General features: G+C 54.5%; 2 protein-coding genes across 4 annotated transcripts in view; both read left to right on the plus strand.

Moving 5' to 3' along the window:
- The window catches only part of Usp7 (ubiquitin specific peptidase 7), a 44112-nt gene extending 33273 nt beyond the window's left edge, over positions 1-10839 (plus strand). For both annotated transcript variants that reach the window (XM_070003502.1, XM_070003503.1), the window contains exons 13-31: positions 1671-1827; positions 2420-2564; positions 2878-3008; positions 3774-3908; positions 4287-4388; positions 4583-4688; positions 5289-5381; positions 5463-5530; positions 5765-5865; positions 6169-6322; positions 6966-7033; positions 7352-7460; positions 7551-7628; positions 8092-8192; positions 8654-8753; positions 9425-9544; positions 9849-9920; positions 10003-10093; positions 10279-10839. In XM_070003502.1, the coding sequence (XP_069859603.1) occupies positions 1671-1827; positions 2420-2564; positions 2878-3008; positions 3774-3908; positions 4287-4388; positions 4583-4688; positions 5289-5381; positions 5463-5530; positions 5765-5865; positions 6169-6322; positions 6966-7033; positions 7352-7460; positions 7551-7628; positions 8092-8192; positions 8654-8753; positions 9425-9544; positions 9849-9920; positions 10003-10093; positions 10279-10385 (2038 nt within the window). In that variant the 3' untranslated portion in view covers positions 10386-10839. The remainder of the gene's footprint in view (positions 1-1670; positions 1828-2419; positions 2565-2877; positions 3009-3773; positions 3909-4286; positions 4389-4582; positions 4689-5288; positions 5382-5462; positions 5531-5764; positions 5866-6168; positions 6323-6965; positions 7034-7351; positions 7461-7550; positions 7629-8091; positions 8193-8653; positions 8754-9424; positions 9545-9848; positions 9921-10002; positions 10094-10278) is intronic.
- Positions 10840-14842: 4003 nt separating this feature from the next.
- On the plus strand, positions 14843-18607 carry LOC138814472 (cell death-inducing p53-target protein 1-like). Of its 2 annotated transcripts, none has more exons than XM_070003358.1 (5): positions 14843-15089; positions 15286-15311; positions 16334-16405; positions 17955-18099; positions 18490-18607. In XM_070003358.1, the coding sequence occupies exons 1-5, from the start codon at positions 14986-14988 to the stop codon at positions 18590-18592; spliced, it is 450 nt and encodes a 149-aa protein (XP_069859459.1). In that variant the 5' UTR covers positions 14843-14985; the 3' UTR covers positions 18593-18607. The 2 variants fall into 2 exon arrangements, with proteins under 2 accessions (XP_069859459.1, XP_069859460.1); XM_070003359.1 differs by having other exon boundaries at positions 17955-18037; positions 18490-18575.
- Positions 18608-23574: the final 4967 nt, after the last annotated feature.

The following is a 23574-nucleotide window of genomic DNA, read 5'->3' on the forward strand; positions in this document are numbered from 1 at the left end:
GCACTGAGGTCCACCCAGGAGACCCCAGAGGCCAGCTCACTCTAGCGATTCTCCCTCTCCAGCAGGTTGAAGGCTGTGAGGGCAGATTACAGTTGCCATTGTTTTTAGTCAGTTGGATTTTGGTTAGTGCACATGCCTCCTAACATTGGTACATGCTGCAGTAGAGAATGTGCCAATTCCTACTGAATACACCAAGTGGTACAAAGCCTTATTTCCCAGTTTTTTTTTTTTTTTTTTGGTTGTTGTTGTTGTTTGTTTTTTCACTGCTTAATTGAAGATGGATACTATCTCAGCTAGCCTCCAACTGTGAGCCTCTGGATCTCGGCTTCCTGAGTCATTAGCATTGCAGGGCATGGGCCACTATTGCCTGGCTCTCCTTTAAGTCTTTAAGCTCTCCGTCTGATAATAACTAGAATGTGCCTGCTTTTCCTGAATGCATGAACTCATGCAGGTATATGCCCCATGAAACGAGTGGTCTTCCAGATGGCCTCAGAAGTGAGGTGCAGGAATGGTAGTCTGTGCCTTCATGAGGGCAGGTAACCACTCCTCACCTGAGGGAGTCCATGTGCCCAGCAGGCACTCACTGCTGGTCTCTGCCTGCTGCTTTGTGTGGCATTCAGAGAAATGGCCTCTGCTGCTTGCACAGAGGGAGTCCCAGACACTTGGACAGTCCTTCAGGTGGAGGAACTGCGATCAGGGCGCCCCTCAGCCAGCAGCATCTCTTGGTGATTGCCCTGCCCGGTCTGCCTTCCTGACTCTGAGGGTCCCCAGCCGTGATGGGTTTGCTCACCTTGAGTGAGTGGATGAATGAATGTTAGAAGAGCCAAGTCCAAGCACCAGAGGCTCATGCCTGTAATCCTAGCTACTCAGCCTGGGCAGAAAAGTCGTCCTGGCGCTCTTCAGTAAACCACTCAAACTGGAAGTGAAGCTGTGGCTCAGCTTGGTAGAGATCTAGCCCTGAGCACAAGAGCTCAGCAACAGCACCCAGGCCCTGAGTTTAAGCCCCATGACCAAAAAAAAAAAAAAAAAAAAAAAGAAGGAAGGAGGGACAGACCAAAAGACCAAGTCCAGCTCTGTCCACTCACTGTGTGCTCTCCACAGGTTGTGGCCATGTCACCTCAGTGGTTAATTCCTGGACCTTTTTATTGTTGAGTACCTTAGGACTATCCATGCCTTGGGAAGTTCAGTGGTAATTTATCATACTCATTCTGTATTGGTATTCCACCCACCTTGCAAATCCAGCCTTAAGCCTTTATTGACATGATTAACAGATTTTTATTGTTTGTTTGTTTTTTTGGGTCTGGTCATGGGGCCTGAACTCTGGGCCTGGGCGCTGTCCCTCAGCTCTTCAGCTCAAGGCTAGCGCTCTACCACTTGAGCCACAGCACCACTTCTGGCCTTTTTCTTTTTGCTTATGTGGTGCTGAGGAATCAAACCCAGGGCCTCAGGCATGCAAGGCAAGCACTGTACCACTGAGCCACCTTCCCAGCCCCGATTAACAGATTTTTAAACTAAAAGGAAATCTCAAGGGTTGTCCAAGGACCTTAGTCAAAATCATGTTTTGTCATTAAAGATGAACCATTAAGTTAAAAAAGCTTGTAATAAGTAAAACCGAAAAGAACTTTGGGCATAAATCATTACTGAATTTCTTTAAAACTGTTTTTTAATAGGTTTGAGTTTCCAGAGCAGTTACCACTCGATGAGTTTTTGCAGAAGACAGACCCCAAGGACCCTGCGAATTACATCCTGCATGCCGTCCTGGTTCACAGTGGAGACAACCACGGCGGACACTATGTGGTTTACCTAAACCCCAAGGGGGACGGCAAAGTAAGTGGGTGCAGGGTGCACCTCCCAGCTCCAACTTGGGGCTGAGCCTTCTTTTCTGACCCTCAGCAGATCTGTGTGTTCTCTAGCTGTAAATGATCCGTGAGAGGTGGTATGTTACCACAGCATCCCTTTCTAATTTGAGGCTTACTCATCACCTGGGTCTGAGACCTGGGTCGGGGCCCTCCTTTTGTCAGGGGTATGGGTTTGCATGGCCCTCGGGGTGCAGAGGATATGATGTCATCTGGAAAACGCGTGGTCTACCACCGTAGTGCAGCAAGTACCGTGTGGGGTGGCATTCCACCTCTGTACTCACTCCAGGACACAGAGGCTGGGAAATGACGACGGGTGCAAGTTATGCTAGATTCAGGTCAGGAGCAGGGGCTAGAGGCACAGTGCAAGTGCAATCACAAGGCCCTGCACTCAGACCCCAGACAAGTCGGGAATGTGCTTGCTGTAGTAGGTAGATGTCGGAGGAGGAGGAAGTAATGAGGACAGATGCCTGGGGTGGGTTGGATTGGACACTGTGTGTGTTTAAAATGTCACTGCAGAGTGTTCTGTGTCTCTGCTGATTCTGGCTGGTTTCCTTTTCCAGTGGTGCAAGTTTGATGATGATGTGGTCTCCAGGTGTACTAAAGAAGAGGCGATTGAGCACAATTACGGGGGTCATGACGATGACCTCTCTGTGCGACACTGCACTAATGCCTATATGTTAGTGTATATCAGGGAATCAAAGCTAAGTGAGTACTTGGGTTTATGTCCCTCATTGTGGCACATTTGTGGGGAGGTACACAAATCCCTTAGCTGTCTTGGTGTCTGATTGGCTCTTAAAGCAATATAATAAAATACAGTGGACCTCACTGTGTCACCCATACAAACATATTTCCTGCTTTCTCTGTTAGCATCACGTAGGAGGGTACTGAGTGGGCTGTGGGCTTTGGCGTGGACTCCTGGTGCCAAGTAGCTTTCCATTCTTGTATCCTAAAGTCAGTACCTTGTAAGGGGGCAAGCAGACCCCGCACCGAGGTCAAAGAGGATGCGTTTGTCCTGCAGGTGAAGTTTTACAAGCTGTCACAGACCATGATATTCCTCAGCAGTTGGTGGAACGATTGCAAGAAGAGAAAAGGATCGAGGCTCAGAAGCGGAAGGAACGGCAGGAGGCCCATCTCTACATGCAAGTGCAGGTCAGCCTCAGCCTCGGACGACCTCAGGCAGACAGGGCAGCTGCAGCGCTCCTGTGGGGCAGGGCGGGGAGGCCCTGTTGGGATCAGAGCCCACACTGGAATATATACCTAGCTGAAGACACAGACTGAGCTGCAGAATGTAAGCCCCCAGCTAGGCAAGCGCTGGTATATTTTACTGGATTGCAAAAGGCATCCGCCCATCTTAACATTCTGGTCATAGCAAGGGGTTCCATTAAAAAAAAAAAAAACCTCTATCTCGGGGCTGGGAAGATGGATCAGTGGGAGAGCGCTTGCCTGGCATGCATGAAGCCCTGGGTTCAATTCCTCAGCACCACATAAGCAAAAAGAAAAAAGCCCTTCGGAAGTGGTGCTGTGGCTCAAGTGGTAGAGCGCTAGCCTCGAGCTGAAGAGCTGAGGGACGGCACCCAGGCCCAGAGTTCAGGCCCCACGACCGGACCCAAAAAAAAAAACCTCTATCTAGCTGGGCCACTGGTGGCTCAGGCCTGTAATTCTAGCTACTCAGGAGGCTGAGGTCTGAGGATCAGGCAGGAGAAAGTCCATGAGTTAACCACCAGAAAATGGGAAATGGAGGTGTGACTCAAAGTGGTAGAACAGTAGCCTTAAGTAAAAGAGCTGACGGACAAGGCCCAGGCCCTAAGTTCAAGCCCCACGACCAGCCAAACAAGCCTTGTGTAATTTAGCTGTGGTCCTTGGGCCCGTCTCGTGCCCGTTGCGAGCTGTCCTGTGTGCTGCTCTGTGCTCCAGATCGTTGCAGAGGACCAGTTTTGCGGCCACCAAGGAAATGACATGTACGATGAAGAGAAAGTGAAGTATACTGTGTTCAAGGTTCTGAAGAACTCCTCCCTCTCCGAGTTTGTCCAGAGCCTCTCCCAGACCATGGTGCGTGCCAGCCTCAGCCCGGGCGTCCCCGTAACACCCCCCCTGTGTGAACTCACAACTGTGAAAGGCTAGCTCCTTTTGGGGGTGGGTGCTGCATCTGGGCAGAGCATTCGTTCAGTGAGGTATTGACCTGAGCGCAGCTCCTGGCCAGGAAGGAGGTGAGTCCCTCAGGAGCCTGCCCCCTGGAGCTGCTCCTCTGGGATTCATGAAGGAGGACCTTGCTCCCCCTCTCGCCACCGGGGTCTGGCAGGTGGACACCGAGCCCTGGACCCCAAAATCCTGAAGAGGGGAGGGAAGTGCATGCCCAGAGATCAGGTGGGGCGAAGAAAGCATCAAATTGATGTGCTTCCCCTCAATTTATCTTCTAAAATTTTTCAGGGATTTCCACAAGATCAAATTCGATTATGGCCCATGCAAGCAAGAAGTAATGGAACAAAGCGACCAGCAATGCTAGATAATGAAGCAGACGGCAATAAAACAGTAAATATTGGTGCTAGGCCCTAGGGTGTGTGTGCAGCTCTGCGAAGGCTCTTGGCCTCTGCAGCTTGTGGCCTTATCTGCCTCTTGATCTGGTTCAGCAGAACTGGCTGTTTTCTGCAGAGCTCAAGAGTGGTTTGCACCCTGTCACCTAAGCCATTCACATCTCCTAAATTCAACGTCTCTTTTGGAAATAGATGATTGAACTCAGTGATAATGAAAACCCTTGGACAATATTCCTGGAGACAGTTGACCCTGAACTGGCTGCTAGCGGAGCAACATTACCCAAGTTTGATAAAGATCGTAAGTGCCCACACATGCCCGGCTGCAGTTGAGACAGGAGAGGGGCATCTGAATGCTCTCAGCACCTAGGCTCACCCTCCGTTTCTCATTTCCCAGTCCTGGGCTGGAAGAGTCCTGTGGGGTGGAACAGGTGCCACTGGGGCCAGGACTTCCCACCTGTCCCCTCTCTCTGCTCCCACTGGTGTTCTTCCCGCTGGTCAGCTCCATTAGTGCTGAGATTGCAGGGAGGAAGCTTTTCAGCTGTGGGCCACACAGCAGTGTGTCACCGTTAGGCCCCAGAAGACAGGTGCCGACCTTTCGGCCCAGCTGACCTTGGCCACTGCTGCTGGAAGGCTCCTGCAGCTTTAGCACGTCGTCTGTGCTTCCTTGCCTGGTGAGGTGGGGTCAGGCTGGAAAACTAGGATTTCTCAGCTCACCTCCCAACGTGGCTCCCAGGTTGATGTGGTGCACCTGAACCTGCCTCTGCGTTCAGTCAGCCTCGTGCACAAACCTCTCCTGACCCTCAACTGCTAGGGACCTGAAGGTGTTTGCAGTGCCGCTAATCTCTTACGTATCTGCTGAATGCTAAGATGCTAACAGCCTCTGTTCATCAACTTGTAGATGATGTAATGTTATTTTTGAAGATGTATGATCCCAAAACGCGGAGCTTGAATTACTGTGGGCATATCTACACACCCATATCCTGTAAAATACGTAAGTCCTGGCTGTGTTGGCCTTGTGACCTTAGCTCCGTGGAGTCCGGCCCTGCCTCTGACACCTGTTTTTGTGTTCTAGGTGACTTGCTCCCAGTTATGTGTGACAGAGCAGGATTTATCCAAGACACTAGCCTTATCCTCTATGAGGTTCGCACTCTTTCATGATAACCTCTTCCTTTCTAGCGGGGGGGGGGGGGGGGGGGGGGAGGGGGAGGGCGTTATTCTGTGAGCGCTGAATTTGTTAGCTAAGAATTTTTGGGTTGAGAGTTACACAGTTTTTATTAAATGATTTTTTTAAACTTGTTTAGTAGCAGTAAGTCTACTTGTAGAATAGGGGAATGTGGCTACTTTGTGAGCTGTGTTTTATGCCTTTGACTACAGGAAGTTAAACCGAATTTAACAGAGAGAATTCAGGACTACGATGTGTCCCTTGACAAAGCCTTGGATGAACTGATGGATGGTGACATCATAGTGTTTCAGAAGTGCGTTTACTCGGGTGGTTCCTGGCTCTGGGGTTTGGAGGGTTTGGTTGGTTTGGTTTTTTGCTAGTCTGAGGCCTAGCAAATACTTGGCTTGGGCTCTTGAGCCTAATTAGTTGGAGGTTTCTCAGAGCTTTGGCAGTAAACAGTTGGTCTTATAAAACGTCTGCCGGGAACTGCGGTTGTTCAGCAGGTGGGCATGGGTCTGTCACACACCAAAGCTGTCTGTGAGGAAATCGGGGCCTTGTGTGCGTCCCCACTGCTTGCTGTGGCTTTGGTTCAGTCTGCGGACTTCTCCATTTTCAGGGATGACCCTGAAAACGATAACAGTGAACTGCCCACCGCAAAGGAATATTTCAGAGACCTCTACCACCGCGTGGACGTCATCTTCTGTGACAAAACCATCCCCAATGACCCTGGATTTGTGGTCACGTTATCCAATAGGATGAATTACTTCCAGGTACTCTGTCCCCTCCCCATTCCACACATCCTACACAGCATCCCTGACTCTCTCTCCCCCATCTCTTCCTCTCTCTCCCTTGGTCCCGGGATTGAATCCAAGGTCCTCCACTTTTAGGCAAGCACTCTACCACGGAGCCACATTCCCAGCCCCCAGCTTCTCATTTCTAAATGTCTGTTAGAGAAGCTCTCTAGTGGTTTGAACAAGAAGGGTGTCAGAGTCCACTGTTCACTGGTGTGGCTCTGCGGACACCACCCCACAAAATCCTTTCTGCCCCTGGCATTATCTTTAGAGACAGATTGTAGCTGGGTATGGTCGTACATGACGGAAATCCAGGTTCCAGAAGGCTGAGGCAGAAGGTCTCAAGTTTAAAACCAGTAACCCACTAAGAAAGGCCATCTTTTCCCACTTCACTCAGTTTAAAAAAAGAACGTTCAAAGGGTCTCAACACAAAGGATTGCTGTAGATGCTAGTCAGCCCATTCCATGGTGCACATTGCAGTGCGCCCTTCATTCAGCGTGTGACAGTAGGGAAAGGTAAACATTAGGCTGCTGTCACAGGGGTTCACATTCAGACTGGGGCCTCGTTCTGTGCTGAGGTCTCCAGCCCTCTCAGGTCGTCTGCTTTGGTCTCCACCCCACAGGTTGCAAAGACAGTTGCGCAAAGACTCAACACGGACCCCATGTTGCTGCAGTTCTTCAAGTCCCAAGGGTAAGCCCTGGTGCTTGCTCCCCGTGCTCCCCATGACCCTCTTTCTGCTACCCCTTGCCTTGCATCTCTGCCGCCGCTAAAGCCGTCCATATCCATTCCCTGGGTGCAACTGGGTCTGGTCACATGTCCTGGCTTCGTGCGCTGTGCCACCCCACAGAGCGTTTGGGTGGGGCAGTTGGAAAGGCTCAGGTCCAGGAAACTGGAGTAATCAGCTGCGCTGTGAGCCAGACCCAGATTTTAGTGTAGTGAGAGGCTGTCGCTCCACTCACTCGGATGGGCCGACGGGCTTCCCTGCCGACACGCTGTCTCTTTGTGCAGTTACAGGGATGGCCCAGGTAACCCTCTTAGACATAATTATGAAGGTACTTTAAGAGATCTTCTACAGTTCTTCAAGCCTCGACAACCCAAGAAACTTTACTATCAGCAGGTAGGACCCCCAACTCAGTGACTGGGTACTAAAGAGGAGGCTGGGGTTGCTTGGGAGGATATCTAACAGGAGTATCTTTTTTCTCAATAGCTTAAGATGAAAATCACAGACTTTGAGAACCGGCGAAGTTTTAAGTGTATATGGCTAAACAGTCAGTTTAGGGAAGAGGTAAGTTTTCTACAGTAATTTTTTTTTCCATAGCTCCCCTGTTGTTTCTGTAGCCGCCCGTCAGTGCCAGTGTGTGGCAGAGGGCCCTGGCTGAGCCGTTCACCTGCGGTGAATGGCGCTGTAGGCTTTTCACGTGTCCCGGGCCAGTGCAGGGTGACCCCAAGGGCCCTGGCCGGCCCTGCCCGTTCTAGCCTGGCTGCTACAGCAAGTTACTGCTCTTGGAGGCAGTGAGCCTGCTAGGGTGTCTGGTCTTTGACCTTCCCACCAGAACTGAAGGGACCCTTCTCTGTGGACTAGCACGCTCTCTTGGTGCTGAGTTGGCACTGGTCAGGGAGGGCGGTCCCCAGCAGGTCTGGAAATGTCACCCTGTGTGAGCACAGCGATGGGAGCTGGAGGACTTGAGCAGCGGTGGTCAGAAGTCTGTGTTTTCTTTAAAGCACCCAGTTTCCTTGCCATTCTCTAGGAAATAACACTATATCCAGACAAGCACGGCTGTGTCCGGGACCTGTTAGAAGAATGTAAGAAAGCCGTGGAGCTTGGTGAAAAGGCATCAGGGAAACTCAGGCAAGTGTCTCCTGTTGAGGAGGGGCAGAGTCAGGCTGCTCCGGGCCCAGTGCAAGTGGAGGCCAGCCACAGCGTCCCCGCGGACCTGGTGTGGCAGTGAAGCCCAGTGCTGGTGGCCTGCTGTGAGAAGGCGAGTTGCAGCCTCATGTGGGCTTCAAGATCATGTCACTTACCCACTCGGCTGACTCACGCCTATAATCCTAGCTGCCTGGAAGGCTGAGACCTAGAGGGTTGGGGTTTGAAGCTGGCCCAGGTAGAGACGTCTGCAAGCCTCCATCTCCAACTAACTAGCAAAAGGAAAAAAAAAAAAAAAAAAGACTGGAGGCTCCAGTGGTAGAGCTCCAGCCATGAGCGAAGGGGTGGGCATGTTGTCAGACAAGGATCCGTTTGTGACCGGTGTGTTCTGTTTCCCTGTGAACATAGTGGCTTCACCGTGCTTTCGTTGTCTTTTTTTCCCCTAGGCTGCTAGAAATTGTAAGTTACAAAATCATTGGTGTACATCAAGAAGACGAACTGTTAGAATGTTTATCTCCAGCCACGAGTCGGACGTTTCGAATAGAGGTAATAGACTTTCCTTGTGGTCCCTGGGGGTGGGGGTGAGGCGCACGAGTTCCCCGTGGGCTCTCACGGTCTGTTCCAGACCGAGGTGTAAGCTAGTGTGCCGCTGAGGCATTGGGATATTGCTCTGCAGCCAGCACCACCAGCTCTAGAGCTCTCTTCTCCTCTCCCCACTTGCCTCCCCCCCCCCCCCCCCCCCCCCCCCCCCGTCAGCCCTGGAAGCTACCAACCATGAGGTGTGGTGCGAATCTAGGGCAGGCCTGTGCAGCACTGTAGATTAGCTGCTGACGCTCCTTCCACCCGAAAGGCACTTGTACCTTACCTTACTGCTCGTGCAAAACCTTGCTTTACTTTCTGGCTTTGTAGTAAGAGCGCAGTGTGGCATGTTGGCAGCAGTGTGCTTATGTGAGGCATCTTTCATTACTCAAGCAAGATGTTTGGGAGTCAGCTTAAGAAGAAAAAGAAGGGTTTATTGTGGCTCAGGGGTCTTGGTGGCATGCAGGAGCTTGTGGTGGAGGAAGCCGTTTACTTCTCTAGAAATGCAAGGCCCCTCCCGGGGGTGTCCAGCCACCGTCCTGCACGCTGCGCGGTCTGCGCTGTGGGCCTCGGGGGGTGATCTGATCGTTTGAATCGGCCTGCAGTAAGCGTGCTTTGTCTTTATACCGTGTGTCCAGGAGATACCTCTGGACCAGGTGGATATAGATAAGGAAAATGAGATGCTGATCACAGTGGCCCATTTCCACAAAGAGGTGTTTGGGACCTTTGGAATTCCGTTTTTGCTGAGGATACACCAGGTGAGAGTGGAGGCGGCGTGGTGGAGCTGGTGCGTGGATGCGCGCTGCGGCGGTGGGGTGAGGGTGCTGCGGTGGGGGGGGGCGCTGCGGCGGTGGGGTGGGGGTGCTGCGGTGGTGGGGGCGCTGCGGCGGTGGGGTGGGGGCGCTGCGGCGGTGGGGTGGGGGTGCTGCGGTGGGGGCGCTGCGGCGGTGGGGGCGCTGCGGCGGAGGGGTGGGGGCGCTGCGGCGGTGGGGTGGGGGTGCTGCGGCGGTGGGCGCTGCGGTGGTGGGCGCTGCCTGAGCCACGGTGTCCTTGCCTTCCCAGGGCGAGCATTTCAGAGAAGTGATGAAGCGGATCCAGAGCCTGCTGGACATCCAGGAAAAGGAGTTTGAGAAGGTGGGCGCCCACCCTGCCCCAGGACCCTGGCTAGCAAAGCAGTGTGCAGCACACTGAAGAAGCTTTGCCTTTTGTCTTGTAGTTTAAATTTGCAATTGTGATGATGGGCCGACACCAGTACATTAACGAAGATGAGTATGAAGTGAACTTGAAAGACTTTGAGCCGCAGCCTGGTAAGAGCACCCTCACTCCAGCGGGCCCTCGCGAGGGGCGCGCGCCTTGAAGGGCTGCTCGTGGCGGGAGGTGGCAGCCCTGTGAACGGGATTGGCGGTGTTGGCGGAAGGGCCCGGGGCAGCTCACGGGGGGCCTGCCGAGCGCCTGGGGGCCGGGGGTCTCAGGGCTCTTCTTTCTCCCGCAGGTAACATGTCTCATCCCCGGCCTTGGCTAGGGCTCGACCACTTCAACAAAGCCCCAAAGAGGAGTCGCTACACTTACCTGGAAAAGGCGATTAAAATCCACAACTGACTTCCTCTCCAGTGTCGACGGCGAGGGCAGCGTGGTGTGTGTCCTTTACCAGCCGCAGAACTTTGGTACACGTGCACTCTAGCCAGTCTCCAGCAAGAGGATGTGCTGCTGATGTTAATTTTATTTTGTTGAGGCTGTTCGGTTTGGCTTCTCTGTATCTATTGACTGCCCTTTTGAGCAAAATGAAGGTGTTTTTATAAAGCTCGGACGCCAGTGAGAGTTATTTTATGGTAACCACAGTGCAAGGCCGCTCAGCATCACGGGGAGCAGAGGTGCCTAGGACGGGTCCCCACGGGCAGCCTCTGGGCACAGGTGGGCGGGCTGCTGCCGGGGTCGCAGCCCTGCAGCTAGATAGGCCTGGGTAGGCTCCTTCAGTTAAACTTTCAATGACCTTTGTGCATCTGTAAAGGCAAACCGAGAAACTCACAACCTAATAAATAGCGCTCTTTCCTTCTCTGTGTGCACTGTCAGCCTTCCTCGGCTCGTCCCGCCCGCTGCCCAGGTCCTTCATAGCCCTCGTCACGCCTGTCACCCGGCAGCCACCACTGTGGTGCAGCCCGATCGCAAAGTGGGCGCACCGAACCAGCCCTCACACGCGTGGGGCTTTGCCCGGAGAAGGTTGTGAAATACAATTAAGGTTTACTCTGCTGCCCCTTGGCAGGCCGATCAGAACGGGTGATGGTTCCAAATCGGACTCGAGGACCCGGAGCTGCCCGCGACGAGGAGAGAGCCTTTAGAAGAGGGTGCGCTCGCTAGTGGTAGGAAGCTGTTGACTTTGTAAAAAAAAAAGAAAAAAAAAAGAAAAAGAAAAAAAGGTAAAAAGAGGGAAAAAGGAGAGATGAAATTGTATATTTAATGAATGACGATGTACAACTTGGCACGGGGGAGGGGGTCTGCGAGCGAGCTCGGGGCTCTCCATTGTGTCCCCGCTCCTCTCCGCTGAGCCGACGCCCCTGCGTGTCTAGTCTGGAGTGCAGTCGGATAGGATCGGCAATCACTTATTTCCTCCTTCCCAGTATTTTTTGTTTTGTTTCTGTAGCAGCGGTGTGCACCAACTCTCCTGTATATTGCCTTTTTGCTGGAAAATGTTGTATGTTGAATAAAATTTTCTATAAAAATGGAAATTCAGTGAGTGCCATGCAGAGCGGAGGTGGAGGAAGGTTTCCCATGCTTGGAGGTCTTGCCAACATGGAGCTTTGCCTCATTGCCAGCTTCCCAGGGGCGGGGGGGAGGTGGCCTCGCGCTGGACCTTACGCCCAGGTTTCCTGAGTTGTGTGATCTCTGTGGCTTGGAGCAGTAACAGCTGTCTCTGCTGCCGCTGAGAAACCTGTGCCTTCGGCCACTGGCCACCTTGGTTCCCGTACAGATGCCGAGCTGTCAGCAGGCGGGTCCCTTAGGGCACCTCCTTCCATCTCTAAAACCCACAGCTGCTGGCATGCGAGGTGTTGGGCTGGGGTTGGCTTAGACCGATGGGTAACTACAACGCGCTTACTTTCTCCCCAGCCCTTCCCCCGTCACGACTGGCGGTTGGAGCTCATTAGATTTTTGGAGACAAGAATGTGAAGGGAGCGTTTTAAAGTGAAGAGAGCACCGAGATAACCTTCCAGTTTCTGGCTCTGCTCCTCCCCAACCCCATGTGAAGTCCTCCTGCCTCCGCTGATAGCAAGGGAGCGCAGCCTTGGCCAGGGTGCGCGCGGGGTGTTCCGGAAGCAGTCTGCAGGGTCTCCTGTGAGATATCACTGTCCTCGGGGCGGGGGAGGGGAGGTTTCCTACCCGGTGTCCCCTTCAGGCTCACCTTGGGGAACCACTTTTGAGAGCAGCCGGCCTTGCTCTGGGGTTTGACTCACGTGCCAGTCCATCCAGAAAGGAGACTAGCACTCTACCCGGTTTCCCAGCAGTAAGGAGGCACAAGCAGGAGGATGCAGAGTTCAAGGTCACCCTGGACTCCACAGAGCCTGTTGGGGACCAGAGTTTTATTGGGTATGAAATGTGACTTGGGCACATTACCGCCAGGACTGACCGACACCTTGAGAAAGTCTCCAGCGAGCAAGCACAGGCTGGGAGGGGAAAGTCATGGTTCCACGCTGGAGAATCAAGTAGTAATGCCTCTTGGGACCTTTGCTACCACTACCTGACAAACTGCCACCGGCCCGGCACCATTCTAAGAGTTCTCATTTTAATCTCAACTTAAAAACTGGCCGCGTGTTTGAAAGACCTGAGTTAGAGACCTGTTGGAGGTTCCCCTGGAGTCAGGGGTGCTAGGCAGACCCCAGGTGTGCCCGAGTATAAAGAAGGAATAGCTTCTACACACTCTCCCACTTTTCCAAGCTCTGTGTACTCACTCCCCAGCTCTAGGGCTCCGTACCACCCACCCACCTGTTGTCAAGCTGGGGCTGCTTTGGGGCTGTTGGTGGGTGAGGTGTGGCCGCAGCTACTTTTATTTAGAACACAGTGATCCATCAGCCCCTCCTGGGGCAAGAGGGTCTGAAGCTATGGTGGAGGGGTTGTAGGGGGGAGGGAGAGGACGGATCCCTGCCTGGTTTTGAACGCCCTCTGTATCTCATGGGCTGGCTAAACAGGCCAGAGCCTTAGGGCGCTGCTTCCGCTGGGCCCACTAGGGTGGGCAGGGCCTATGCCAGCAGGCATGGTGAGCGGCTTTGCAGACACTAAAAACAGCCACACCACACCCTCCTGTCTGCCCAGTGATACCGCGGTGTGGGTGCGGCCTGCCCATCTCATCTCCGGCCACCTTGAAGTGGTTGGCAGTCAGGGCCAGTAGCGAAGAACCTGTCAGTCCTGTGGGGCTCTGCGCCAGGCAGGCAGCCAACATCAGCACCTCTGTCCAGGCTTCTACGTCTGGGAGGGGCAGACTGCTGCTCAGCCAGACTGGGCCCCTGGCCCAGCTCCCCTCCTTGCTGGGCTCCGTTGGCAGGTACTGCTGCCCTCTCTGCTTTGTGATAGAGCAGGCAGCAGGTGTGGGGTGAGCAGAAGGGAGACAAAGGTCACCTCAGGGTCCCACCAGGCCTCCCAGGAGCCGCATTTGCTGTCCTGAAGATCTTGTTGATGGCTTCTGTTTGCAAGTCTCCCAGTGCATGGTTGGGGGGGGGCGGGGGGGGTAGTGGCAGACCCCAGAGGGGCAGCCATGGGTGCCACAGATGTAGAGACATTATCCTGGTCCCTCGACTGTCCCATGGGGACAGTGTGACATTACAGTGGATTCTTAGACCATCCCTCACATGCCTGCAGCTTCTTATTTTCTCTTCCCATCCTCCCTTTTGCTGCTGCTGCTTTGTTGTGTGTGAGTGTGGTTTTGTGGTGGTTGTGTTTATCTTTTGTGTACTGAGGATTAAACTTAAGGACCCATCTCCATCTTGAAACACATACTTAACCTTTTTTTTTTTTTTAATTTTGGCCCAAGAGAACTTGAACTCAGGACTTCACTCTCGCGTAGCTTGCTTGTTTGCGGCTCAGCTGTTCACACAGCGTGCTTTGCCCTGGCTAGCATTGATCATGACTTCTCAAACCTCAACTCCTACAATACATATAGAAAATTAACACAACGGAGCCAACGCCCCACTGGTACTCTTATTACGTGAGCAATGCCGCCAGCAGTGATTTGCGCTGGTTGGTTGGAGATGGAATTCAGTGAATTTTTCTTTCAGCCAAGCTCATAATGGCACTCAAACTTCCGCAGTAGCTAGGGTTATGAGTTTCTCAACAACCCTATAAAAGCCAGAGCCTGTAATTCCAGCACTGTGAAGACAGGCAGGAGGATTCCAAGGTCTTTCAAGTCTGAGCTACATGATGAGAGTCTATTTCAAAAAACTTAAAAGCCTGATGCTGGTGTCTGGCCCCTGTGATGACATCTACTCGGGAAACTGAGATCGGAAGACTGTGTTTCATAGTCATGCCGAAGGACAGATCTGAGACTCTTACCTCCAGTTAACCAACAAAAACTAGAAGTAGAATCATGGCTCATGTGGTAGATCAAGGCCCTGAGTTTACGCCCCAGTGCTGGCAGCAAGGTTGCTATGATTGTCCTGTACTATTGTACAGGAGTGGAGGTCAGGCATGGACTGAAGGGTAGCCAGAGGGGAAGGGGGCTGGGGAATCTCATCCTGGAGTCCCAGAGCTAAATGAACAGCAGAGGCAGCCTGGCCTGAGGAGACACGCATGAACACACCTGTGTACTCAAACTCTAAGAGGAAGGACGTGGAAGGTCTCACAGATCCTTGTGGGTGGACCCCTTTAGGAATTCATTCACCAACAAGAGCCAGCTCTGTCTAGCCTGACCTCATCCCTGAGCCTGTGTGGAACTCCTCACCCAGCTCCCTGAGAGCTCCCGGCCGCCAGGGGGCGGTGTGGGAAGAGGAGAAACTCCCCGGCACGGGTTCTCCCGGTGAAGTCCAAGGCCGGCCTCACATTCTCCTGCAGGAACCGGAACAAAGCCCAGCCCAGAACACTAACAAGACATCACAATGGCTGCCACCCGGCTGGCCGGCGGCAGGGAGATCTCCTCACACTCCCGCACCTGCCTGGCCATACCATAGGGACTTCTCTGAGACAAACAAAAGTGGGCTTCCAAGTGGCCCGGTGAGGGATGACCAAAAAATCAGACAAATCGAAGAAAAAACGAAGAAAGCAGGAAGAGCCCGAGGAAGAAACCGTTGAAGACGATGAAGATGATGATGAAGAAGACGAGAGGTGCAGGGGCTCAGCAGGCCAGGGGGAAGGACACGGGACCTGCGGGAAGGAAAAGCGGGTGCTGCTTCAACCTGAACTGGGCTCTTGGTCCCAGTCCCTCCCCGCTGGAGCCCCCAAATCCCACTGTCTCCTACCATTGTTTCCCAAAGGAACAATGGTGGGTGAGGCCTCCCACATCACCCACTCTTTCTTAAAGTGAGGAGACGTCTGAAGAGTCTGAAGGTAAGAACCTCTCCACGCCACCCAGGCCCACGTGGGAAGCAGAACTCACTCAGCCAGGGCGGGGGTCTGGCCTGGGCCTGCTCCAGTCTTCCTTCCTTTATTTCATGGAGGTTACTTGGGTGTGGACTCGGGGCGGCTGCTCTGGCTTGAGTGGTTTTGGCCCCGATGGCCTCCACCCACACCCTGTCACCAGCGCCTGTCCTGTGTGTGACTGCATGTCAGGCCGGGGTCATCACGCCCTGCCCAGCCACGTGCAGGCTTTGGTCTCAGGAACCCACGCTGCTCCTCTCCCCTGGTCCTGGGGGCAGGGCTGGGCCCTGCTAAGCCTGCTGGGGCTCGCCTTGAGCTGGCAGCCCGCAGCTGGGGCCAGGGCTTCCCATCTGGCCTGGGTTTCCTTCCCCTGGGAGGTGGACCTGGGCTGCAGGGCCCACATGGCTAAGGCGTTCTCCTGCCCCAGAGCCCATGCCGGGGAGGGCGGGCATGGGGGGCATCCTCTGTGCTAACCCCACCCTGCAGGATGCGTAGAGCACCTAGAAGGCCAGAAGCCACCAGCTGCTCTCCTGGCACAGGCAGGAGCAGGAGGTGCAGAGGAAGCCCAGGGTCCTGTCAGGTGGCCCGCATGGCTCACCACACTAACACACTTCCTCCTCCTTCTGGAAGGCTGGGATACAGGTGTGAGCCACCATACCCAGACTCTCACCGTGTTTACTAGGTGACCTCAGTAAGTTACTGAGCCTAGTTTGCACACCTGGAAGAGTGGGATAACACTTGTCTGGGGCTAGGTGTGGTGCACCTGTCACCCCAGCGTTCAGGATGCTGGGGCAAGGAGGAAGGTGAAGACAGGTGGGCATGGCTGGACTCAGATGTGCCGGGGGGAATCCAGCTGCTCCGCCCCTTGGCTCCTCCCTCTGGCCTGGCTGTCTCCTGTGGGAACTCCCCTCTGCAGCCGCCCCCGAGGCGTCTCCGTGGCCTCCCCCCACCGCCCTCAGACCTGAGGGGCTTCTCTTTCCTCTCTCCTCTAGAGTCTCAGTCTTCAAAGGAATCTGGAAAAGATACAAACCTGCACCCGTGCCGCGGCCAAATCTGTCATTCAGGTGAGTGTCTAGCTGTGGCCCCGGTCTCTCCTTGCCTTGCATCTCCTGCTTGGGCTACCAGAGCTTCTTCCCAGATCTCGGGACAAGCCTCAGCAGGCAGCACCCACTCTGGAGAGCCCCACCGTCCCCCCCAGGCCCACAGCTGGCCCGGATTCCCCATTGCTGCTGTAGGTTTCCCTACTACAGCCTCGCCTCGGTCTTTGCTCCCCAAGTCAATGGAGGATGGGGAGATGCATACACTAGGTGCTCAGGAATGCTGATCTAGTGACCCCCCCTGCAAACACACTGCCCTGTGCCCCACACCGGAGGGGAACACACAGCCCCTGGTGGGACCTGAGATTTGGGGGTTCTCAGCAGGCTTGCCAAGGGATTCTCAGGCACTCTGAGAACTGCCTGGCCACACTGGATATTGGTCAGCTGCCCAAACCACTACAAAGTTACTGAGGTACTTAACTTACCAGGAGGAAGGTTGATTTTGGTTTCCAATTCTGGGGGTTCAAGTCCAAGACCCAACAGACCCTCTTGCTTTGGGCTTCTTGGGAGCAGCAGACTCTGCTCCCACATTCTGTTCATGGCCATTCCCCCAGTGACCTAAGCAGCTCCCACAAGGATCCACCTCCTGAGCACTGAGACTCCATTGGCTCCCAGTCCCTCCATGGCCACGCCCCTAATGACCTGAGCACCTCCCACAAAGAGCCACATCCTGAGCACTGAGACTCCATTGGCTCCCAGTCCCTCTGTGGCCACGCCCCCAATGACCTAAGCACCTCCCACAAAGATCCACATCCTGAAACCCCAGCACCTCCCAACAGCGCTATCATGAGGACCAGGCCTCTATCCCACGGACCCTGGGAACTCTAAGCTCAGCCCCAGGGGGAGGCAAACTCCCAGAGGGCAGCCTCCGTGACACAGCCCTCTGCACATGCTGGAAAGGGCCTCAGAACTCCCTCCTGCTGCTCACCTTAGCTCCCCATCAAATAGGGACATTGTTGCCTCCAACTCTCAGGGCTCCCCTCTCTCTGCACCTCACACCCAACTCTAAAGGATTCACCCGGCCCATGCCTGAAGCGGGTGGGTCAGAACACTCAAAAGTGCACGGAAATTGCTGGTGTTGGGTTTCCTGGGACAGCCCCAGATCTGACACCCTGGCTGAGCCACAGTCCAGCCTGGATAGGGTATTTCACTGGAGGACTTGGAGACAGCCTCTTGCTCGCTGAAGGAGCCAAACAAGAGAGGGTCTGCCCTGGGCTAGGATGTACAGGGCCCTCCGTGAGTGTCCTGGTCCCTGTGCCTGGATCCTGTCCTCACCTTGGCTTGGGGTCTGGACCGGGGAAGTCCCTGAGGCTGATGGAATGGGGGGATGTGGGGGCCCATGTAGTTGGCCTTGGGAACTTAGAGGATCCACAGAAACGTGAGGATGATATGCCATGGTGCAGGGGAAAACCAGCCACTGTCACCGGTGGGTGTGGGAAGGTTTGTCTGCTGGGGTGGGTGGCATCGGGGCCGGGGAGACAGGGGATCTGGTCTAAACTACTTCCCCCTCCCCCAGATATGTTTGCTGGCATACGGAAGGTGACAGTCAACATACCCACTCAGGTGGTCTGCCCCTACTGTGGGAACTACTTGGGCCAGGTGACCACCCCTGTCCCAGGAATCCTTGGTTGGCTGATGTGCACTGGCTTCTGTGTGCTTGCGTGAGTGGCCAGGCCTTGGGACCCACAGAGACCCTGAGCACCCAGTGAGGGAGGCCTGCTGGGTGGGAGGGGGCTCTGGCCTCCCGTCTCAGGACGGGCCTCTGAAGGAGCATGTGCAGAAGACGGCCAGTACCATGCATACAGCACGTCCCCTCTCTAGGCATGGCCGCTTAGCATCCTCCCAGGAGGAACTGTACCTGTGGTCAGGTGCCTCTCAGGAGGAAGGAGATGAGAGGTAGTGGCCGACATCCCTGTGTTTGAGATGACAGGGTTATAGCACAGCTACCAGGCCGGGAGCTTAGGCCCACCATAGATTCTCAGGTACCCAGAGGCGAGGTCCTGGGCAGGGCCTGTCCTCTGCTCATAGCCCAGTGGCTCCTGGGACTGCAGGTGTTTCCTGGGTTGCTGCTTTGTCCCGTGCTGTCATGAGGGAACGAAGGACATCAACCAAACCTGCCCTTTGTGCAAGAAGGAGCTTTTTCACTACCAGTGAAATAAATATCACTAATGCCCTGTGTGTGTGTGCTGTGTACTCCTTGGGATCTTGCCAGCCTGCCAAGGAGGGTACAAGAAACACCAAGATCTTTATTTTTTTATTTTTTATTTTTTTATTTGAGAACATACTGTACAGAGGGGTTACAATTACATGGGCAGGATAATGCATACATTTCTTACCAAGCATTGCAGCCTCCTCTTTTGTTTACCCTTCACCTCCCTTCCCAGCCTCCCCCCTCCCCCCAACACCAAGATCTTTACACCCCCCCATACACTCTCGGGGAGGTGTGGTGACATCAGCAAGATCCTGGGACTCTGCAGATCAAAAGCAAAAGCTGAGGGCTGGGACTGGGGGACAGGCCGCAGCTCAGAGCTGTGTATGTGGAATTTGACATCTGTTAGAAAGATGGGGCTGAGCCGGGCGCTGGTGGCTCACACCTGTAATCCTAGCTACTCAGGAGGCTGAGATCTGAGGACTGCGGTTCAAAGCCAGCCGGGGCAGAAAAGTCCGAGAAACTCTTATCTCCAATAAACCACCAGAATACTGGAAGTGGCGCTGTAGCTCAAGTGGTAGAGCGCTCGCCTTGAGCTGAAGAGCTGAGGGGCAGCGCCCAGACCCAGAGTTCAAGCCCCACGACTGACAGAAAGAAAGAAAGAAAGAAAGAAAGAAAGAAAGAAAGAAAGAAAGAAAGAAAGAAAGAAAGAAAGAAAGAAAGAAAGTGGCTCGGCACCGGTGACTCAGGCCTGTAATCCTAGCTATTCAGGAGGCTGAGATCTGAGGATCATGGTTCAAAGCCAGCCTGGGCAGGAAAGCCCATGAGACTCTTATCTCCAATGAACCACCAGAAAACCGGAAGTGGCGCTGTAACTCAAGTGGCAGAGTGCTCGCCTTGAGCTGAAGAGCTGAGGGACAGCGCCCAGGCCCAGAGTTCAAGCCCCATGACAGCCGAAAGGAAAAGAAAGATGTGGAAGTGGAAGTTTGTCTGTGTAGGCCAGAAAGGCCTGATGGGGTAGGAGCATGGAATGGCCTTTGGAAGGTCCCTGCAAGACAATCGTACAGCCAGACCCACTCTGAGTGCATTGGGAAGACTCCCATATCTCAGGAGCAGGAGGATGAGCAGCAGGACAGACTTCTCTAGACAGAGGCCCCAGATGGCTGTACCTCTAGGATCCCCCACCCCATGTAGTGGAAGACTTGAAAACAACATGTTTAGGACTGAAAATGGGGGCTCCCACCAGGAGCCGGGCGAGTTCCTGGAATGTGATGACCAGGCGGTAGAAGCCATCCTTCAAGGCAGCCAGCTTTGTGATGTGTGTGCAGCATCCTGCCCGCTGTCCTTTCTGGTCCCCACCACTTAGAGAGCTGACGGACCCTGCCCAGAGTTGTTTCCAATGCCACTTGTCACCTCTTGGAAATAATTTTTTTTGTCCGTCGTGGGGCTTGAACTCTAGGCCTGGGCGCTGTCCCTCAGCCCTTCAGCTCAAGGCGAGCGCTCTACCACTTGAGCCACAGCACCATTTTTGGTTTTCTGGTGGTTCATTGGAGATGAGCGTCTCACAGACTTTCCTGCCCGGGCTGGCTTTGAACCATGATCCCTAGATCTCACGCCTAGGATTGCAGACGTGAGTCACCAGCTCCTGGCTCTTGGAAAGGATTTGAAGAACCAGATTTTCCCATCTTGGTTTGGAGAACCCCACAGGCCGGTAGCTGTGAAGGGCTAAGCACCACGAGTAGCCCTCTCCTCTAGTCCCTGCTCTGAACAGAGCAGCCAGGCCTGGGTGTGTGGGGTCATGGCGGCGTACTATGCCTCTTTCTCCAAGTGGGACATGGTGCCCCACTCTCAAGAACTGCTTCCCCAGGGGCCCCAAACCCGGCTGCCCTGGCAGCCAGCGCCAGGAAGTCTGCAGGTCCAGAGAATGTGCCAGTCCCTTGCCAGCTGCGCCCAGCAAGTTCACATCACACTGGAGGGGCCCAGGGAAACGGGAGGTGAGGTGGGCAGAGTCAAGATGCTGGCTATGGCACGGGCCCTCCGCCAGGCTGGAGTCGGCCCTATGGGAGATGCTGTATTCGGTGCCTGCCTGCTCACTGCCTTGAAACAGGGCTTAGCTACTGTCCCATACTCCCTGCTAGGAGGTCAGAGCCAGGGCTCAGGGTGGGCCTTTATCACTGCACACAGCCTCAGCACAGGCCACGCCCACCCAGCAACCACGCCTTCTAGCCTAGGCCACGCCCCCTTCCCTGCCTGTTGCGTTCAGCTCAGATGGAGGAGGATCTTCAGGCATCTCCAGCCCCATGCACGGTGAGACTCCCTACCCCAGGCAGGGAGCCCTGTGACGTCTGTAGTGTACCCCAGGTCGGTCAGTTCACTCCCTCTTGCCCAGGAAGGGTGGATCACTGTTTCCTGCACACAAGTGGGCATTGGGCCTCATCCTCAGGACTTAAAGGTGGGCAGGTTTGGCCTGAGTGCCAAGGTGAAGCTTACAGCAGGCCGGGGTCTCCGAGGTCTGTGTTCTGTGTTCACCACGGGTGAAAGCCTGCTGTGAACGTTGCCCCCCCAGATCCAGCCGTGAGACCAGGGGGCAGCCACGGATCGTGCCCCTGAACTTGCCGCCCTCCATGGGCCCTGGTTAGCAATGTGCCACCCACCAGGAGCAGATGCCTCATCCGTCACCCATAGCTGCCTGACCGGCCTCCTAGGGAAGGAAGGCCTTTAGTGAGAGAGCCAGGCCATTGTAAGAACCATAACCACCGTGCAGTCTCCGCACCTTAAAAGCATAAACTCTGGCTGTACGTCAGTGGCTCACGCCTGTCATCCTAGCTACTCAGGAGGCTGAGATCTAAGGATCATGGTTCAAAGCCAGCCGGGGCAGGAAAGTCTGTGAGACTCTGATCTCCAATGAACCACCAGAAAACCGGAAGTGGCGCTGTGGCTCCAGTGGTAGAGCGCACTTTGAGGTCACAGAGCCAAATCCCACTACCGCAGGCATCAGCCACCTGGCAAGTAAAGCCCCACACGTGCCACGCCTTGGCCTCAGCAGGCTTTGCAGTGGCCGTGGCCAAAGCAGCCCCAGAGCAGCAGCACGCCTCGGCGAAGCCGGAGAAAGGAGCCTCGCATTACCTCCAACCACAGAGCGCAAGAGCAGTGCCTGGATTTGAACCTGTGCCTCCTCCCACCTGCCAGGCTATTTAGGGTGACACCTGCACCCCCAGAAAACATGGCTCCCTCCCCAGGATCCTTCTAGAGGGGCAGAACTTGGGGCTAGCCCTACCCCAGGGCCTTTGCCTCTGTAGGGCTTTTTCTCCTGTACAGTTCCCTCCTCTTCCTCCGCCCTCCCCCACCTCCAGCCACCTCCCAGCAAGCAGCAGTGTGAGCTATCTTCTCACAACAGGGTTCTGAGCTCCATGTGTTCTGCCCAGCCTGGAGCCCCCCTGCTTCTCCCTCCAGAGTCCCCACCCTGTCATCTCCTCCTTACTTCCGGCATTGTACAGGGGTGATTACCCATTCCTGGGGCTCCTCTTTTCCCCCTGCCCACCCTGCACTGGGGAGCGGAGGATGCCTAGGATGAAGAATGTCCCAACTCCTTCCATTGTCCCCACTGCAGGGCTGGGAAGGTGGCTCAGGGGTAAGAGTGCGCACCTAGCATGCATGAAGCCCTGGGTTCGAGTCCTCAGTACCACATGCCTAGAAAAAGCCAGAAGTGGTGCTGTGGCTCAAGTGGTAGAGTGCTAGCCTTGAGCAAAAGAGGCTCAGAGACAGTGCCCAGGCCCCAAGTACAAACCCCAGAACTGGAAGAAAAAAAAAATGTCTCACTGCAAAAGAGCATAACCGGCAGAAAGTGACTTCGTTTCATTGCTACATACAAAGAGGGAGAAGCAGCCGGATCCCCGGGTCTTTCCATTGCTAGGGTGGCTGTTCCCTGCCTGAACTGTGTGGCTGTCATGGGACTGTCGTGTTTGTGGTACTGGGGTTTGAACACAGTGTTTTACACTCGCTGGTCAAGTACTCTACCACTTGGGCTGCACCTCCAGCCCTTTTGGCTTTAGTTATTTTTGAGATGGGGGTCTCCTTTTTTCTTTTTTGGAGCTTGAATTCAGGGCTTGAATCCTGAGCTTGTCTGCTCCAGGCTAGCGCTCAACCACTCTGAGTCACAGCACCACTTCTGGTGGTTCACTGCAGATAAGAGTCCCATGGACTTTCCTGCCCAGGCTGGCTTTGAACTACGATCCTCAGCTCTCAGCCTCCTGAGTAGCTGGGATGACAGGTGTGAGCCACCAGCACCTGACCCTTATTTTGCTTTTCGAGGTTCAGTCTCACCGACTTTGCCCAGGGCTGACTTCAAGATCCTTCCGCCTGTTCCTCCTTTGAGTAGCTGAAACTACACACATGAACCATCCCTCCTAACTCCAACCCAATCACTCTTCCTCCCCTCCTCTGAAATGCAGCGTAGATAACACAATGGCGGATGAATAGATGCTAGTTTGACCCTGGCTTTCCCTTTACCCCACACTTCTTCCTGCCCTGGTGGGTATCAGTTGCTCCTCACTCAAGCGTTTCATAGATCTGTGCCTTCATCCTTCCTGCACCCAGGAACGCTGTCGTCTGAAGGATACCCAGGCATCAAACATGGATGACCCAGGGGACTTGGGCAGACCCAGTACCCCAAAGCATTCCCCATTCCTGCTGGCTCCTAAGGGTGCCAGGCTGGGAGAGAGGCTCAAGAAATTAACAGGGGCTCGAGAAAGAGCTGAGGCTGCCAGTGGGGGGCAGTAGAGAGAGGGGCCAGCCAGAGGGGTCCTGGGGAGCAGGAGAGGAAGCCTCTGCAAAAGGAGGAAAGAGGGAGTCATCATAGTATTGAGGGGTTTCCTGTGCCAGAGCATCTGGCTGTGAGGCGCTGGAGCTGAAGGCTGAAGCCTCTGGGTCACTGGGAGAAGTGGCCGGGCCAGAGCCCCAAGGGGGCCAGGGAAGCCACGGAAGTTCA

This window comes from Dipodomys merriami, unplaced genomic scaffold (assembly GCF_024711535.1).
Source record: "Dipodomys merriami isolate MVZ:Mamm:240054 unplaced genomic scaffold, mDipMer1.0.p SCAF_60, whole genome shotgun sequence".
Taxonomy (NCBI): Eukaryota; Metazoa; Chordata; class Mammalia; order Rodentia; family Heteromyidae; genus Dipodomys; species Dipodomys merriami.